The sequence below is a fragment of the Daucus carota genome, chromosome 9, assembly GCF_001625215.2.
Source record: "Daucus carota subsp. sativus chromosome 9, DH1 v3.0, whole genome shotgun sequence".
NCBI lineage: Eukaryota > Viridiplantae > Streptophyta > Magnoliopsida > Apiales > Apiaceae > Daucus > Daucus carota.
The window spans coordinates 43,262,792-43,281,307 of NC_030389.2; the positions used below are offsets into that span (position 1 = coordinate 43,262,792).

The following is an 18,516-nucleotide window of genomic DNA, read 5'->3' on the forward strand; positions in this document are numbered from 1 at the left end:
TATATGAATTTTTAGAATGTAGAAGTAGTAATCAACATATTCACCTAGTTTGGAGACTAGCTTGTGGGTTTACTCGGTCCGCACTCAAGAGTAGCGGTTATGTTAAAAAAAAAAAAAAAAACTAACTAGAATATTCTGAAAGGGTTAATTATCTAGTTGGTCAATGAAGTGGGCTCAATGTATCAAGTTGGTCACTGAACTCAAAACGGTATCAAGATGGTCACTAAAATCACCATAAATATCAAACAAGTACCTCGAAATATGAGTTCAATCAGTAAAAATATTATTTAGAGAGTTTTACGCATTATTTTTGAATGTTATCATAACCATGTAAAAAGTTATAACTTCTAATATTTATGATAATATATTTAGATTTTATCAAGTTTATTTATTATTTATTATATAGTTATTTTCTTTATTTATATTAAAAATAAATAATAAATAAACTTGATAAAATTTAAATATATTATCATAAATACTAGAAATCATAACCTTTTACTTGGTTATGACAACATTCAAGAATAATGCGTAAAACTCTCTAAATAATATTTTTACTGATTGAACTCATATTTCGAGGTACTTGTTTGATATTTATGGTGATTTTAGTGACTATCTTGATACCGTTTTGAGTTTAGTGACCAACTTGATATATTGAGCCCACTTCAGTGACCAACTAGATAATTAACCCTATTCTGAAACGTCATGATTCAGACGTCAGGACAGTCTTCTTCTTTTTCTATGTCCATGATTGATTATTTCTGCATGCTTTGATGTGGAATTCACACGTACCAAACCTTTCTCAATAATATCCTAAATAATATACTCCAAACCCTACCAAACTTCTGCAGTAATTTTACGTTTTTGATTTACCGATTTCAATTATCAATTTACGGGCCTAATTTACTATTGTAAGATAGAAGTCACAGTCCCGTCATCTCGGTTTAGAAAATCTGTTTCATATTTTTGATGGTACCGTGATTTTCATGTTATATTTTTGATGTTACCGTGATTTTCATGTTTTCATTGTGTGACCGTGTTCATTGTGATAATAATCATGCAAAAATAATAAATAAATGATAAACATTCAACTTATAAATAAATGTTTTGATTTTCAGAAAAGTATATATTTTATAATATATTTATATCTATATACTATTGGTTCGGTTTAATTTCTCTAATCGGTTTGAAATTAAAACCGAAACTAAACCATTTACAACAATTTAATTTTCAATTTTCAATTTCATCGATTTCGCTTTCTATCTACCTTTACCTCAATTTTTAGACCCTGTCATCATCAAGTGGTTGATCTAGTACTATTCTATTGAGCCCCTAACAAATGCTCATAATTGCAGCATGTTAATGTTTGCCTTGTGGAAGTTCGTTGAGAAAATAACAAGTCAACCTTTTCTTTAACAACTTTCTCTCTAACAACATTACTGAAAATATAACTCATAAAAATATACACTTGTATAAAACTATTAGTCATTTTAACTTAAATTGGAGCACATTTTAAGATGTATAAAACAGAGTTACAAACTTCATTTATTTCAGTATAATTATGCATAAAAAAGTTAAACATGATTAATAAAACTGTAATTTTCAACCACTTTAAAATACGTGAAATAAAAATAAAACGACTACTATTTTGAAACGAAAGAAGTATTTAAGCACGAAACTGAGGACAACTTATCTAAAACAACTTATCTAAAACATACCTTTAGTTGTAAGCGGTTCTGACGAGAAGATTTCTATTATATTTCTACTGTGCTGGATCAAGTTTAAGGTCACATTCAATATCAGGTCCAAGTACCAGAGAACCAGATTAAAAATTGCCAAAATCAAAATACTCTACTGAATTACACTTTCCAGATCTTACGAAATAGGACTAATCAATGAAAGAGAACTATATGCTTTGAGCACAAGAAGCACAAGTAACAGTTGAACAAATGAAATTTAACAGCTTGTGTGCAATATTTTTTCTGCAATCGGGAACTCCGGAGCTAAATCAATGGGAACCTGAAAGACATTGAGATTGATAATCTTCAAGTTCAGAGAGCATGGCTAGTAATAAGAAATGTTAATATATTATTATCCCGGGTTATCAATCAGTGGCTTATAGGTGATAAGTGTAGATGCGTGTGTCATGCAACAGAAACTAATCACATTCCGAAGAATGTTAAGGTTTTCTATGGAACCCGTGTTGCCTTTTGTCTCCATCTTAAGGTTATGCAATATGGCTTCTTCGCCATTTAGGCAAACAATAAATTAAGATAAGTGAAATTCATCTGACCAAATTTTGTCGCAAAGATACTGTCAATATGTAGAGTTATGTGTGCAGCAAACTAAGGCTCTGACAAACCTGAACCATTTCTAGCTTCTTCAAAGCAATTTTGAGTGGTGGTGTCATCTCGCAGTAACTCTTGAGAAGTTTACTTGCACCATCTTTATCACCTTTGGCTTGCACCGTAAGTATTGTTCTACTCAAGCTTTCAACTGCACCTTCAACCTGTCATTTTACATGATTAACTCATATTGTCCAAAAAGCTACGTGAAGAATTGGAGATTTGGACAAGTAATACCTTATCAAAGTTAATTGAGAAAGTTGCGTCATCATGCAGAACAATGGCACCTTTTTCGAATAACCAATTAAACTGCAGAGCTTGTCCCTTACTGGAAAAGTAGATTGAGTTACTCATCCTGAAAGAATGAAAAATCATCCATTTGAAAAACAAAAATATGATGAATTAAAGAGTTACCCATGAGCTTCCTCTAACCCAAAACGCACAGATCTGAAGCATCCCGCAAGGAATGAAACATACATCGATTTGATCATACTACTCGGAAGCACATCCTGGCAGAAAACAGTTCAAATTCAATAGGAGTTGAATTTTGAGCATAATCTATCATTGAATATATGTGACGATGTCTGAGGAAGCTCAATTCTATAATGTTATCAGCCCCCAAATTGTTTTTAAGCCACACATCCACCTACATCAACATGTCTGTTCACATGCAAGTCTTCAGAAGCTTATTTACATGTTAATCAGAGCAAAGACAGTAGGAGTTATCTCTAAATTTTCATGTGTACACAGAAAGAATTTGCAATACAGCATCGAATTTTCTCTCCGTCTCACACAAAATTCTGAAAATAATTATGCAGCTACTCATTTTTAATTAACCCGGGAGTTATAATATTGACAATAGTTATCAACACATAAGCATTTAGACTCTAATGACATGGTACGAATGCTGGTGGTGGCTAGTATGATACATTATTGTCCGCAAATCAATAAATTCCCAATCAATTAATTTAATCTAACCTTGTCAATTAAAAACTTCAAGGCCCAAAGACCAACAATATCAGCTTTAGCTTCCTCCAAAGGTAAGTGGACTTCTTGCAGCTCCTGTTGCAAGTAAAGGAAAATGGCAATCATATTAAAGGATGTGAAGCATGTAGACAATGCACAAGGCTTGCAAACCAGCAGGGTCTGGGGCAAGTATCATGTCTGCTGTTTCTTTTACTCTTTTTTATTACAAAAAAAAAAAAATCATAACCACGTGCTTCATAAAAATATGACCATGACATATATAACAAGTTCTAATTTATTAGTAAAAGAATCAGAACAAAATTCCACTAAAATGAAGAAAAATATACACAGCAGGCGCCAGGCAGTATCAGATTTGTCGTATAATCCAACTTACCAATCTGACCGTAGACTTTCGACCACTTGGAAGTGTTATGCTATGTGGTCCAATACCATGGCAACATTCATGGCAAATTATGTGAGTGAAGAAGGAGTCAAAATCCACATGATGCTGTTGTTCCTTTGAAATACACACATCAGCAATAGGCCGCAGAATTAGCTTAAACCTGGTTCAAAATAAGGTTTAAAAAGCTAAAGCATACCTAATATGGAGTAAATATTTTGATGAGAAATAATTATAAGGCATTGTTATCTTGATATTATGCTCTTTACAGAAAGGACACTTACTTTGCTTCCGAAACATTCTTCAGCATGACCATTGATGATCCTCGGTCTTTTACTATACGCTCATCATTTGGAAGATTAAATGCAACTGTCTGGGGACCCTTCACATCCTGCCATAAATTGATATATCAAAATTATGTCAAATACAACCCAGTAACATTGTTGACTGAATGAAATATATAAAGGTCTGACTTCTGAGTAGAAATTGACTTAACAAACATGAAAAAAACATAAGTCCAGCAAGATGGACAGCAATAAGTACTAATAGGACACTTGTTCGAACGAAGGGGTAGTGTTTTTACTCCAAGACTTTCAAATTTAAGAATATGTGCTTGTTTTGACATCAGAGTAACATTTCATCAGTAGCTGGATATATGCCATTAGGCATAGTCATGTTGTCTCAGCTAAATAATCAAGGAATTTCTGAGAAAGCATATACTGAAGTCTTACCGAAAGTTCTCAGGTAAAAAGACCACAGAAGGTTCACTGGCAGACTGGTACTAGTTTACAAGACTTATAAATGCTTTTAAAGATAGTGAGGACCCAAGATGGAGATATATATAGAATTGGTGCTCTTAAAACTAAAAATGTAGAGGATGAACTAGTAGCCTAGTAAGGGCATGCATCCGTTCCCATGACTAGTTTATAAGGGCGCCATATTTTATGTGTAGTTTCTTATCAAATCCGACTTGAGAGATCAATTCTTACTAGACCTTATCTTATACTATATTACGTCTAGGGCCTCTTGGCATTGACTTGAGACAGTAGAGCTCTTACTGAAGACCTTCCGTCCATCCCATTATAATTACCCTTGTTCTCCTCAATAACCAAAAAGAATTTCATTTGTATCATACATACACAAGCTACATTATAAGTTTCCTTAAATAAAATAAATTGAAGGTGAAAATAGTTTAAGTGTTTGTGAATATTTTTTTTTGCTAAATAAAATATTTTTTGTTGCTAAATAAGTGTTTGTGAATATTACATGAAACAAAGTAAAGTTTTTTTCTATACTACATAGTGACTAACCCCTGCATTGTATAAAAGCTGGACGACGCGAATAGGAGCAGCAAACACATCTTTTGATTTGTACACATCATCTAGTGGAAGATTTTTCTCCAAAACCTACAACAAGAAGACTTTCACTAGGATAAAAGCGTACCTTATAAGTGAAGAAAATATAAGGGAAATATTGGGGTTAGGTTACAGAAAGAACCTGCAAATGATCACCAAAGAGTTTAAGTTGAGCAGTTGCCTTGTCATCACGAACACCTATGTATGCCTCAAATGTGGCCTGAACAAAAACTTGACACTAAGTTACATTTACATACACACATAAGAACGAGATGAATCATTTAAAGCATTGATCATAAATGCCCCGTCCTCTATAGACTATTTCTTATTAACGATTCTCCTTAAACGTAATTTCCCACCATGTTTCATAGACCAGAAATTGTTAAAGTTTATCAGGTTGTAGGTTCATCACACCAAAACAGATGCTCACTTCAAACAATGGTCAGTAGCACTAGTAATTAATTAAAAATCGGAGACCTACCAATACAAAATACTATGAGAGATAAAAAGGACTTGACCTTTTCAGTTAGAAGGATATATGTAAGAATAAACACAATTCAGTTATAAATGCCCGCCGTAAACACAAATGCTCTATATGTATTCTATAATACGGTAAAGAGCAAGTTAAGTTAAAATCTTAAAACAAAAGTGACTCCGGGATGAAGAGGAACTGGTACAACCATCTCCATATGTTACACATAGCTTCAGCTAATATAGGATGTGTAGAAACATAGGCAATCAATTACCTTGTATCCGAATATCGCATCTTCATATGTCTCATACGGGCCTATAGTAATGTCCAACTTAGAGTCCTTGAGAAGAAGAGGAAAAACCAAGTTATGATATTTGTTTGCCTAATAGTGTAGCGCATATGTAAATATGAACTTAAGTAAACTTAAAAAGCAGAAAGAAAAATAGATAAGTGAATGCAAACACTAAACAACTACAACGACAATTAGAAATTGTGATTACAGCTAAAACTTCTAGTGATGCGACTACAGACTTAAAGAAAGGAAAAGCTACATGTGTGTCTTTACTGGGGCCGTAACAAGCTTGTGTCTTAATTCTAACATCAAATATTGATATGCAAATATTTTAACATAGAAACTTGTGTTCTAAGGGTGAATTATATATAATTATCTGTGATCAGCTGTGTAGGCTAGTACTCAATCCTAGATTACAGAACATAAATTATTTATATATAACAGAGAATGGACAAAAATCAATTACAAACAAATAAAAGTAAAAAATACAAACATGGAGAATATGTATTCAGAAATTATAAACAAATCAAACTTAAATAAAAAAAATCGTATATACCATTAAATAAATTGGAGTAACATACATGTACTATTCATATTGAAAAATATGTATATTTAGCATCAGGTGCAGTAAATACACAATAAAGGGGGAAAAATAATCATCATATACACTGTGATTACCAGTTCCATCCATGCTATATCTGACTCATAATAGTCATTTGTGTAGAAAGCATCAGCCTTTCCATGAAGCATTCTCTTCAAACTACACAAAGAATGCTTTTGAAGACAGAGAACTTCCACATGTCCATAAATTTGAAAGAAATATTGAGTTGATGCGAACTATACCTTGGTGAGCTAGTCATGTCCCCTGCTTTCCTAAGCAGCTCAGCAGCCTTATCAAGGAAAGTTTTATACTCTTGAGAGTATGGAACAACATAGAGATCATGATGATGAGTAGAGTTATCTGATGCATTGATGGATTTTGTTGAGTCTAAGTCCAGTTCACTCTGCCTTTTGATAACGCTAAAAAATCCAATTGCCTCCAGCCTTTGGTCCACTGTGAGGCTGTCCTTCCATAACTCAAATTCCTATAAAAAGTTCAATTCTTTAAGCATTTATGCAGGTGAAACTAATAGTTCTTAATGGCTTGATTTTGAGGAAACATGCAACAGAAACTTCCCACATTCTTACCCTTTTATCCATATCCGAAGGGTAAAAATTAGCGCAAGGTGACTTTTCAGCAGGAAAAGCGGATCTGTACTTAAGACCCTTCCATCCAGTGACTGGTTTAGTTGCTTCAGAAAGCAACTTGATGGCGGAGTCTGCAGTTGTCAAGAATGCCTCGTTTTCGTCGATACAAGACCTGCAAGAGAGGCACAATAGTCATGTCTTTGATACATAATGCATGATAAATACAGAAAGATGGACCTCATCAGGATATCACCTGATTTTTAATTTTAATGATTCCAGTCTTGCACAGCATATATTCAAATTGATGGAAGTTTAATTTATTATTATGTCGCAAGAGATAACAAACATAGATAGCCCTACATGAAAATTTTACCATGGATATTTGTTGATAAGAAAATATCTCCATTTTAACTTGTCCAAGTCAGAAACATCAGCATTCTTCTTTAACCAATCCCTCAAAGCCGGGTTGCTGTACCAAGTCTGAAGGACAAACAAGGAAATTTGAGTTCAATACTTTAATGTAGAACAGAAAGCACAAAGCCTTAAAGTTAAAAACTACTATCAAGGAATAGGCAATTAGTGTCTACTAACTATATGATATATATATATATATATATATATATATATATATATATATATATATATATATTTTAAACGTATTTCATTAACTATGGGTACTCTTATGGCATTAGACTACTTTCTTATAGATGGAGAAGTCCTGCCTCAAATAATCATTGTTTTCCCACCTGTTTAGGCCCTAGTCCAAAAGAGTTTGATCTACTAGAAGTTAAAGATTATGTTTTTAACCTTGCGTATGCAGACAAACATTTTGCTAACATATATTGTGATCAACTTGGGTATAATTGTTTTGCAGTTCAATCTATTAACGATATTTATCTTTGCTTTGATTTTTATCCTACTTTACTTCTCGAAGAAGACTCATGACCCAGAGGTAGTATACAGGATAACAGCTAGTAGGCAGACTAAGCCTACCTGAAGGTGAAAAATGTCATCCATTATCCTGGCAGCTTTTATAATATACTCCAATGCCCCTTTGTCTGCATCAGTGAGGCCAGTTAACTGCAAGAAGAACCCAAAATTTATTAATAGAAGCCATATCTAAGTAAAAGAGATCAGTAATCTGATGGCATGAGTTTGAGACTGTTCTGTGATTTGACTTGCAAATGCACTTTATCCATAGATATTTACTTTCTAATTTTTTTATAGCATGTTATATTCAGCCTGTTTTCTGTGGGTATTTCTACTTGCGGCCACCATAACTTTACGGTTTTTTAATTAAATGTCTAGGAGTCTTAGTTTTTATTGCCAGTCTATTTAATTTCATCTCAATTTATTTAGATAGAAAAATATGATCTAAGAATGCAAAAATAGGAAATACATGCCATACACAAAATACTGGGTACACAAATTATTGGCTGCTCTAAGCTATTGTTATACATGGTAGACACCAAAAATTTCAATATCTTTTGTATTTCAACTTTGGGATGAATTGGCAGATCTGTAAATGATTAAGTTGATGGAAGCAGAATATATCACTGATTAGCTTTATAACTATATGTATGAGTGTTAGACAGTTAGGGAATAATTAAATAGTAAGTCAACGGACTTTCTAGGACTACTGAAAAAGGAAAGTGAGCCAGCCTATATTCGTGTGTGACAGAGCATGCATATATAAGTGACTTGCTAAGACAGTGTTTTTGAGGTGCATAGGTGCAAGCTCCCATAGCAGAAATTCAAGTGAAGGCATTGGCCCTGAGAACATCTAGCCTTCACCCTCATCCATGTGGCACCTTTAGCTGTTAATATTTCAAAACACAGCAAGATAATCACCCATATATAAAGTGTCTAGTAAATAGCTGACAACCAAATTCATATCAACATGGACAACTGCCAATTCGTGATGCCTGCATCCTCCATGAACCACCATATATGCTTTATATCCACGATCCACAAGGACGGGCGTAAAGGTTTAAATCACAATATTTATATACATTCTAAGACATATACTGATGTGATTAAAAATAGTGAATCCCAATCAAAATACAAAAGTCGAAATTAGTGCAGCAAGCTAAAAGGTAAAACCTCTGCTTTGAGCGAGACAGGAGCATAGCGGGAGAGCTTCTTCTGTAGATCCATACTCCGTTTCTCGACGTTTCCTTTGTACCTTGTAGAATAACAGAAATAAGTTGACTACTCTCTAGGATGTGAGTTAATATAGATATTTATGTTAGAGGTTGGTATAGAGACTTCAAGACCAAATTTGGCATTCATTTTTCACAATTTATAAAGTTATCTCCTTCCATCAGACCACGTTCCGTATTCTAATTTTATAAATTGTGAAGTTCTTGTTCTTAGTATATTATAGACCCTAAATAATGTCAATTTGTATTGAAACGGTTATATTAACCGAACCTCAGTTATGTATTATAGACACGTCAGCTGTTATATGGGTCAATTTTTCTGGTGCTTGTCCACGTAAGATGAGTTTCTTAGCCCAAGATTGGTCTTCTACTTAATAAAAAACGAAACATGTGCTCTTGATTCCTGATATGACCATTTCCCTTTAAAAGTAGGTAATTGAACCTAGTTTTGCATAATCAAATAAAAACAACATGCCACAAAGAAACATGAATAATATGTTCAGACCACATAAAGTACATACTGCCTAATGGCTAGCTTTGTTCTATAATAAATTTTAAGATGGGGAACCAGTGTCTACATGCACTTTTAGGTTTGGGTGCTTTTGCCAAATATATAAGGGATATAAAATAAACTAGATTATGGGTCTCAAAACATTATTATAGCCCGTGGACAATGTGTCAAAAATAAACATATGTAGACAAATAACAAAGGAAATTGATGTCTTGGCTTATAAATCCTAGCGATCATACTCCTTTAGGCAACAAGAGGTATAGGAGCTTCCACAATGGGATGCCATTTAATGCATTGGGCCAAGAGAAAAAGTTCTTAAACAAGCTCCGCAACAATTTGTGAAAACTGGTCAGGACCGTCAAACCAGTCCGGACCATTTGCTTGCTTCATATGACTCGTGGGGTAGTGTTGTCCTATTCATATATATATTAAGAGCGTTTAACGCATATACATGGGTGATTAATTTATCAAATAAAATGTAAGTGGTCAACAGGCATGTGGTCTCATGCATTGCATGAAGGCGGACAAGTCAATTCGTAAACCATTTTATGCTTACGTGAAATTCAAGTGGGTCCTAGAAATTGGAAATGTCTCTCTCCCATTATGGATGCTCTGAAGGTTCAAGCCTTGGTGAAGGCATGCGGCATGAGTGACTGATTACTTAAATTTAGCATTCTTAATATATAGATACATGTTCTGAAAAGCCTAATATAGCAAGGGCTGTCTAATTATTTTCTCTCTCTGCCCATTTTAAGAACCCTTTTTGAGGAAATATTACTGAGCAGTTAACAAAAATTTATACGCACAGCACATACCTCCTCGCAAGTATATCAAAGAGCTGATTGTATGGTCCATTTACATCAATAGGGACATACTGAGGATCTTCATTGGCCAGCTTGCTTCTATACTCCTCAAAGGAGATATACTTTACAGCTGAGACTTCAGATACCTACAAAAATATTTTTCCATACGGTAAAATACTAAATACAAATAACTCTAGCTCTAGCTGATGCAAGTAAAATCAAGTCAATTATAGGTATGCATATATACCTCCGGGCCTCCGGCGCATGCAAGCAAAACAAAGCATATCCGGATACCAGGACTACATTGATATGAATCTATAACTTGCAAGCAAACTAATATTTCATGTAGATCAAAAGGTAGCAGGAAAACAGAGAAATTTTGTTTACACTTTACATATAGTTTTGCAGACTGAAACTGAAAGAAAGACTTACATCTGAAATTTTATTTAGGAAACACTAATGTCGAAGGGTTTTGCAGGAGTTCACATAATACATGGCCACAAACTGCCTTTTTCACCAAATAACAGCTAGCTAGGTTTTGAGTTGCAGGGACTACCTTCTGACCACCAACACATACAGAAATATACAATAACAAAGAAGAAATCCAAGAGAAAATATAATAGATGGTAAGAACCCTGTAATTTATTCACACCCACAAGGGGAGCATACCAAGGCACTTAAGCCTTTAGTATATTCAATGTGCCAAGATTTTCCAAAAGATTTAGAAGATTCATGTTCAACTTTTTACAGATACAGGTAGAGAATTACTAGATAACAAACAAGTTTTTGGACTTTTCTTAGAACACTGCATCTGACTTGTCATTTCATTTAATCTGATATATAAGTACTCATATCGAGTTAATCTCCTCACCTGAAGAGTAAATGCCTCCAATGGAATTGGTTCCAACGTTGTCACCAAATATACATCATTGTATTCATTATTGATAAAGGTGCCGCCATTTGTGACACTGCAATGTAATGTACCTTAATGAAAAGTTCCTTCACCAAATAATCATGGACATCAAAAGCTTAAAGCAAACAGGTAGATTAATTATCATTACAAACATTCAAACTAAATCCCCGAAGAAACAGTTCATGAGCACATTAATCCAAATCAGAACTCAACATCTTGGATACGGTTAGACACAGGAATTCTAGGATACAAAAATTTTGATTATTAAACTAGAGATACAAAAAGCATGTTATACATAAATATAAAGAAACCTATATGAAGGATAATTTGAAATTCAGGACTACGAACAATGTGTACATGTAAAATATATCTCAGAATATGTTCCTTTTTTGCTAAAAATGTTATTGAAAATTAAGAAACAGCGTGAATATATACTAACATCAGCTGGAAGAGAGCTGACTAGCCTTGTATTATGTGTGAGTGTCGTACGACATTTTAAGGATAGTCCTCCAATGTCGTCCATAATTGCATATCATGCATGATTTAGTTAAGTGTTAAGCTTCATCAGATACATCAGTTTATACTTTAAAGCTATTTAAAATCAACTTTAGTTTGTGACAAAAATAATATTTTTACTAAATGACTAGTTTATATAAAATTCTGCCTCCCAAAAAAAAGAGTCATAAATAGAAAGTTCCTTTTGATGAGTTCATATTAAAATTCTTTTTCCTTTGATCTACAATGCATCAGAAACAACGATATCCAATGTAAGTGTAAACTGAGCATTGGAATTCCTTGTCTTACTAAACTATCTGTTATTCCTTTGGTCTGTAATTTCAGATGCTTAACAGTATACATAAGCTACTGAGATATGAAAAGGGGTTCAAAGGATTTAGGATAGAACAGATAACAGCGCTCCTCAGAAACACAATGCTCAAAACACATTCTGCCAGGTTGCTAGCTACAAAAATTATAAAAATAGAATGTTCTCATGCAAAAAGATAAAAATCTTGTGCAAACCTTATCATAATAAAAGTTTAGCTCACATATATTAACTACTGATTATCTAAGAGAGGCTTAATTGAATATAAAAACCTAACAATCATGCACAAAATTACATTAAAACTACTGAAGGTGCAGCAAAGAAATGAGCAGTAGAATTCAATAAATCCTGTCGCATCAGGAAGATTAATCACAACTCTTTTATCCAACTTTATGCAATCAAGCAATAATTTACAATGAAGTTTTTTCTTGTAATAGAGAAATCTACTAAATGAAGTTCAATGAGATTCCTTTATCATGCTTGAGGAGAAAAAAGGCCTGTCAACGACCATGAAAAAACAATGTTTTAAAACCATGAAATTGTAGCCTAGTCAATACCCCACTCTTGGTAACAAGGGGTTAAGGATTAGGATCTCAATAAAGATGAATGTGTGCAGAAGTATTCCTGAAATGTGTGCAGATGTATTCTTGTAAGTGATCCTAGTATCCTACTCACAAAAATAATGTTTAAAAATAATAATTCATGGTAGCATAGTGAAAACATGAAAACTAATAGTTGTCAAAAAAAACAATAAGAAATAACTTTAAAGAAAAGGTTTAATCTACCAACCTCTCTTGTAAGAAAATAAATAATTTTTCAAATGCATCCTTGGGTAGGACTACTCCAAGTTCTTCCTGAAGCTCCCTCCTGTATGAACACAGATATTAGAGAAGTAAGAGAACAACCATTTTTATTATCATGCAGACCACAACAATTTGAAAACATAATACCCCAACAGGCATGAATTTGGATTTGTATCATCCGCAAATAGATATCTATAATAGTTTCTTTCCCGCTTAAATTGATCAAGATTAAACTTCACATATTATTCTGCCATGCTCATAGGGAATGAGGTACCCCTTTTTCAAAGGATATTTTCTGTGTGAAAATATAATATACTAGATAATAAGAGGGGCAGGTGGCTTTTTCTCTTAAAAGGCAACCAAAAGTTTTTTTCGCCTTAAAAGCTGACTCTTTAAACTTGAAATGCAACAGATAAAGCTGATAACATGGATTATGAATATTGATAAGAGCCTATGAAACACAAGTGCGAAGCGGGTGCGGGGATACGGGAATTTGGCAACAAAAAAAAATGGGGATTCGGGTGTGGAAGGATACAGCAATTTAAAAAATAAAATAAAATTATTATATATATATAATAAATTAATAAAATAAAGTAGTAGCATTTATATTGAACCAAATTGTCACAGACATAAGTTCATCATCACACCATGCCCACTGCACAGTGCACAGTGCACTTATACAATTATAAACATATATAATTGCAAGTATATACAATTATAATTGTATGTAAGCAATATTGCTTCAGGAGTACAAATGCAAAGAAGAACTTTTGATTAATGCAGAATTTAAGGGGAAAAAAAACTATCAAAGTGTCTAGTGAGCAGGGCCTTCTGACTCTTATCAGTTATGAGTTATGCATTTACAACTATTGCGAGTTGCAGAACAAAAACATATAGGGTTTCAATAATGACATCAAGAAAAGACTCTTTGTGTTTTAAAGTAGTTGCATGATCTGTTTACCAAGAAACAAATGCAGAAGAGAAAACCAAGAGTGCCAACTTCTCCCAATATAAGGCGAGAATCACACACCACAAGAAAATTCACAATCTTTAAAAAGTAAAAATAGAAGCAGAGGAAAAACTGGAAACCAAGATTTTAATTTCTGAATTCCTGATTTTAGTGAACAAGTTTCAAAATTAATATATTTACATAATTCTGGTTTTAAGATTCCAGATCAATTGAAATTTAAATTATTTCATTTAAAAAATATCCAGTCAACAGTCTAAGGTTTATTAAAAATGCGTAAACTATACTAGAAGTCTCCTAAGAGCATTCTCTGTGTGAGGCCACGAAACCTTGGTATGAAGCTAGCTGTACTTCTTTCAATCTCTTAATCATGACTTTTTTTCATCTTAGTCCTGAATTGTTCTCCAAATCTGTTGTACAAATATATTTAGCACTGAGATAAAGAGCCTACATCAGCATACAACCTTATACACTACTTCAGATATAACCTCAATACACACTTAGCAAAAAAAAACCCGCAATACACCCAGAACATTTCCATATAAAATAATTTTCAGCTTACCTATTGAGGTACTATTACAATCTTCACTCACCAATTTTGATGAAAACACCATGAACATGATTGATGTCAGGTTTGGCACGAATGCAAATGTGATGCAATCATTTAAACATTAATGTACAATTTTACCCTTTTATATATATCAATAACCCAGCCATTAAGCAATTCCGATTGCAATAGGTACATGGTAAATAATAGCAGCAAAAATACAATTTTTTTCATCACAGTTAATAAAAAGAATTCACATACATGATACTTGTGGGACGTTGCTAACTATTCTTACTAATTTCAGCCATAGTATTATCCATAAATTGATAGCTACCTGGCTGTGACAAGGGATGAGTCTCCTGCAGATATATGACCCGCACTAGAAATATCCCACAAGCCAGGCCATGAATCCTTGCAGTCAGAACGTCGCTGTAAAAGTAGTTCCTGTGTGCTTTCGGCGAATATCCAAACATGAACAGCCCGATGATAATCCCCATCACGATGAACAGCTCTCCTATGAAAGGTACGAGTTGTAAGATAAAGACAATAATTTCATATAAATATCACAACTTCTTGAATTTCCTGACTCAGACAAGATAAAAATAGAGTCTCACTACCTACTAGCAGTTTACACACATTGATATTCAGCAATACATCACTAACTTAAAATAGAGTCTCGAACATTTATATACTACTCATAAATTGTTACACAGATTTTGCTACTTCTTTTCAATTCCCAATTTTACATTTCATAGTGTAACATATATTTTCACAATCACAAAATTTAATTTTCGAGTACCCTGAAATTGAATACCTTTCATAGCTCCTCAACTCATCCGACACTTATTACAAACAAACACAATTTTCATTTCACCAGTCAGTACCTTCCACATTACCAACCCAAACACTGCTAGAATCACCGCATATGTTAATTTAATCATGATATCAAACATAATCTAATAGCACAAAAACCCGAAAACAAACCCTCTAACATGAAGTCCAAGAAACACATTTGGTACCATCATTTCACCATAACACAATCAAGAAATAAAGTCATAAATATTGCAATCAATTATTTATTCACACAACCATGATGGTATAAAGATATAATCATTGCCCATTGGGATTGTGTAGATAATTTTGAATTTTGTGAACTCACCTGGGTTTAGTGAATCCTGTTTTGTGACCCATTTTGTCCAGAACATCGAAGTGTTCTTCTTGCTCACTCGGCTGCTGTTGCTCACTGTGTTCGCCCATTGCCACCACTCTCCTCGGTTTCTCAGTTTCAGTTTGCTTTTAAATTTTGAGCAGTTTCTTTTGTTTATTCAACTAAGATTTGGATTACGATTTTAATGGATTGGTTTTAATATTTGGATTTTAATAAATTGCAAGTGATTTTGATTTTGTGAGATTTCTAGAGACCCAAAAAAATTTCCAAAAATCTTTACCAAATGATGTGGCAAACAAGTGGCTAGTTATGATTGGCTGATTGATGAATCTCCCAAGGTCTCATTATTATAGGAGTGAATTCAGCCAATCAGATTTAGACACATCATTTGGGACAATTTTTTGGGGTCTCTAGCATTTTCCTTTCCGTTTTATCGCAGAGTTGATAGGATTTAAACAGAATACTTCAAAATCTTTGGTGGTATTTCAAAAAACTTAAAATACACGAAGAATGCCATAAAATCCATATTTTTTGAAATCCAAAAAAATCCACCATCATTTGAATATCATCAGATTTTAATGGATTTTAAACAATCTCAATTGAATACCATCGGATTTTAAAACATAATTTAAAATCTCAAGTTGAATACCACCAAATTTTGTAGCATATTTTAAAATCCTAATTGAATAATTCAAGATTTTTAATGAATTTCAAACAATCTCAATCGAATACTCTCGGATTTCATGAATATCTTGTTTGCTGGATTTTTATGGACTATCTTGTTTAAATCAATCAATATACTTATATAAGGGAGAAGCATGAGGCGTTTAGGTGGCGCCTCTTAGAGAGCTCAGTTTTATTTTTCTAATTTTCTGGAATTTTCGCATGAAAAAATATCAAAAATAAAAACTGTCTTTTTTTGTTGCGGATATATTAAAAGAAAGTTTCAGACCTACCTTTTTCAAAATATCAAAATCAAATCAGAATTTGAAACGATCATCATATTTTGGAAAAGATGTATATCAAAAACATAAAATATTTTTTATAAGCCGATTTTTTCTCAAATCAACCTCTATAAATTATGGTCAGATTTCATAAAATTTAATACACAATCTTTTTTGAGCTTATTTGTCTTTTCTATCTAATACAATAATGAGTTACACTATGCTAAATACTTTGAATGACGATAGAGATGATTGATTGATAAGAATAATTTGTCTCCTTCTGAATGCTGCTGAACAAGATTGATCATACCGAAAAAACCTTTGGTTCAGTTTATTTGAACATGCACCTGACCGAATCCATCCATTCCAAAAATCCTAACCGAGCGAGTCATGTATGTTTAATATACCTCAAAATCAACCATCACATGAAGAATGGCTTGAAAGAATGGTTTGATACTTCAAAAATTCCTCATAATTATACATCTTCTTGGTATATCATCTTGTAAAAATCATAATTCTATTTGTTTCAAGATAATATTTTGATTTTTTATATTTTACTTTAGCTGTGAGAAATATATTTTTTATATATTAATTTTAGTTTTATTATAGATAAAAATTTAACATTTATATTTCAAAGAAATAGATCTGAAAAAAATATAAAAAACAATATCTGTTTGTTCGGTTCAAGCACTTTTTAAGTGAATTTGTTTATACGGTATAAATAAAAGTTGTTGCAAGGGTAGTTATAGACCGAGATCTCATGAATTTAAATTGATATTTTTGCAGACAATCAATCCAAAAAAGGAAGGAATCGCTAATAAACCCGTGCATGGATTGGAGTTCATACGTCCCGAGATGATTAATGTTCGTACAACCAGAACATAATGTTTATCCCTATTAAAATTAAGGATGGTTTCGGAGTTTTATCCCAATATCTTTTACACTTTTACACACCCATGTTAAACACAATCAAAATTAAGATTTGTCGTGATTTGAATCGTTAATTACATACAGATTTTTAGTTTCATTTTTTCACTCATGAATTATAGTTCGATTTTGCAATTTTATATATTAATATTGGTATTGCATTGAGATGTTTAAAATATAAAATTATTTTATTATATAAATATTAATTTTGAATCATTAATATAATTTTATAAGCTGCCGCAAATTTATTTTATATAAACATTAATATTAAATTATTAATATAATTTTTATAGCCCGCCGCAACGCGCGGCTTCTCAACTAGTTTTTAACTAACTGAGGTGTATTCAATTAGGATTTTAGTAAATTATTTTTAGTTTATAAATTTTATTAGATATTGATTTTGTGCGGATAAATCATAAAATATTGCAAAATTGATATAGATTCTTAGGATTTAAACATAATACTTCAAAATCTTATGAATTTTGATTGGAATTTAAAAAATTTAAAATACATTGAACAGTCTCATAAAATCCATCATTTATAAAATCCAAAAAAACCCATCACTACTTAAATACAATCATTTTAATGAATTTTAAACAATCTCAATTGAATACAATCAAATTTTAAACATAGTTTAAAAACCAGAATAAATACCATCAGATTTTGAATCATATTTCAATTACATATTTCAAGATTTTGTTATATTTTTTAAAAATCTAAGTTGAATATTCTAAATTTGATGAATGAAAAAAATCTTTTAATATCTCAATTGAATACACCGGCAGGATTAATGAATATTAATGACACATATTTATATTTTTATGTTAAGTCATATAATTATTTTTATACGATTACTAGTGACCCATTATTATTGGATCATGCTATTTGATATTTTCTTAAAAAGAAATTTATTTTGGTCGAATCCAATCAAAC

At 32.5% G+C, this 18,516-nt stretch overlaps 1 protein-coding gene across 1 annotated transcript; it reads right to left on the bottom strand.

Moving 5' to 3' along the window:
• Positions 1-1,796: 1,796 nt before the first annotated feature.
• Positions 1,797-15,877, bottom strand: LOC108200383 (nudix hydrolase 3). Its single transcript, XM_017368507.2, has 21 exons — positions 15,704-15,877; positions 14,879-15,058; positions 13,017-13,094; positions 11,363-11,459; positions 10,504-10,637; positions 9,119-9,200; positions 8,009-8,095; positions 7,389-7,495; positions 7,016-7,187; positions 6,671-6,912; positions 6,506-6,587; positions 5,810-5,875; positions 5,206-5,283; positions 5,019-5,114; positions 3,993-4,099; positions 3,703-3,871; positions 3,321-3,404; positions 2,757-2,851; positions 2,580-2,670; positions 2,360-2,506; positions 1,797-2,016 (listed from the first exon to the last, which is right to left on the bottom strand). Exons 1-21 carry the CDS (start codon positions 15,799-15,801, stop codon positions 1,954-1,956), a joined length of 2,355 nt encoding a protein of 784 aa, XP_017223996.1. The 5' UTR covers positions 15,802-15,877; the 3' UTR covers positions 1,797-1,953.
• Between the last annotated feature and the right edge of the window lie 2,639 nt (positions 15,878-18,516).

What these genes read in the sequence shown, in the direction of transcription:
- LOC108200383 (XM_017368507.2), bottom strand. Translation starts at nt 15,801, where the DNA reads ATGGGCGAACACAGTGAGCAACAGCAGCCGAGTGAGCAAGAAGAACAC. An exon ending in TGGAGGCATTTACTCTTCAG is followed by an intron (nt 10,638 to 11,362) that starts GTGAGGAGATTA and finishes ATATTTTTGTAG; the next exon opens with GTATCTGAAGTCTCAGCTGT. An exon ending in ATGACATTTTTCACCTTCAG is followed by an intron (nt 7,496 to 8,008) that starts GTAGGCTTAGTC and finishes TTTGTCCTTCAG; the next exon opens with ACTTGGTACAGCAACCCGGC.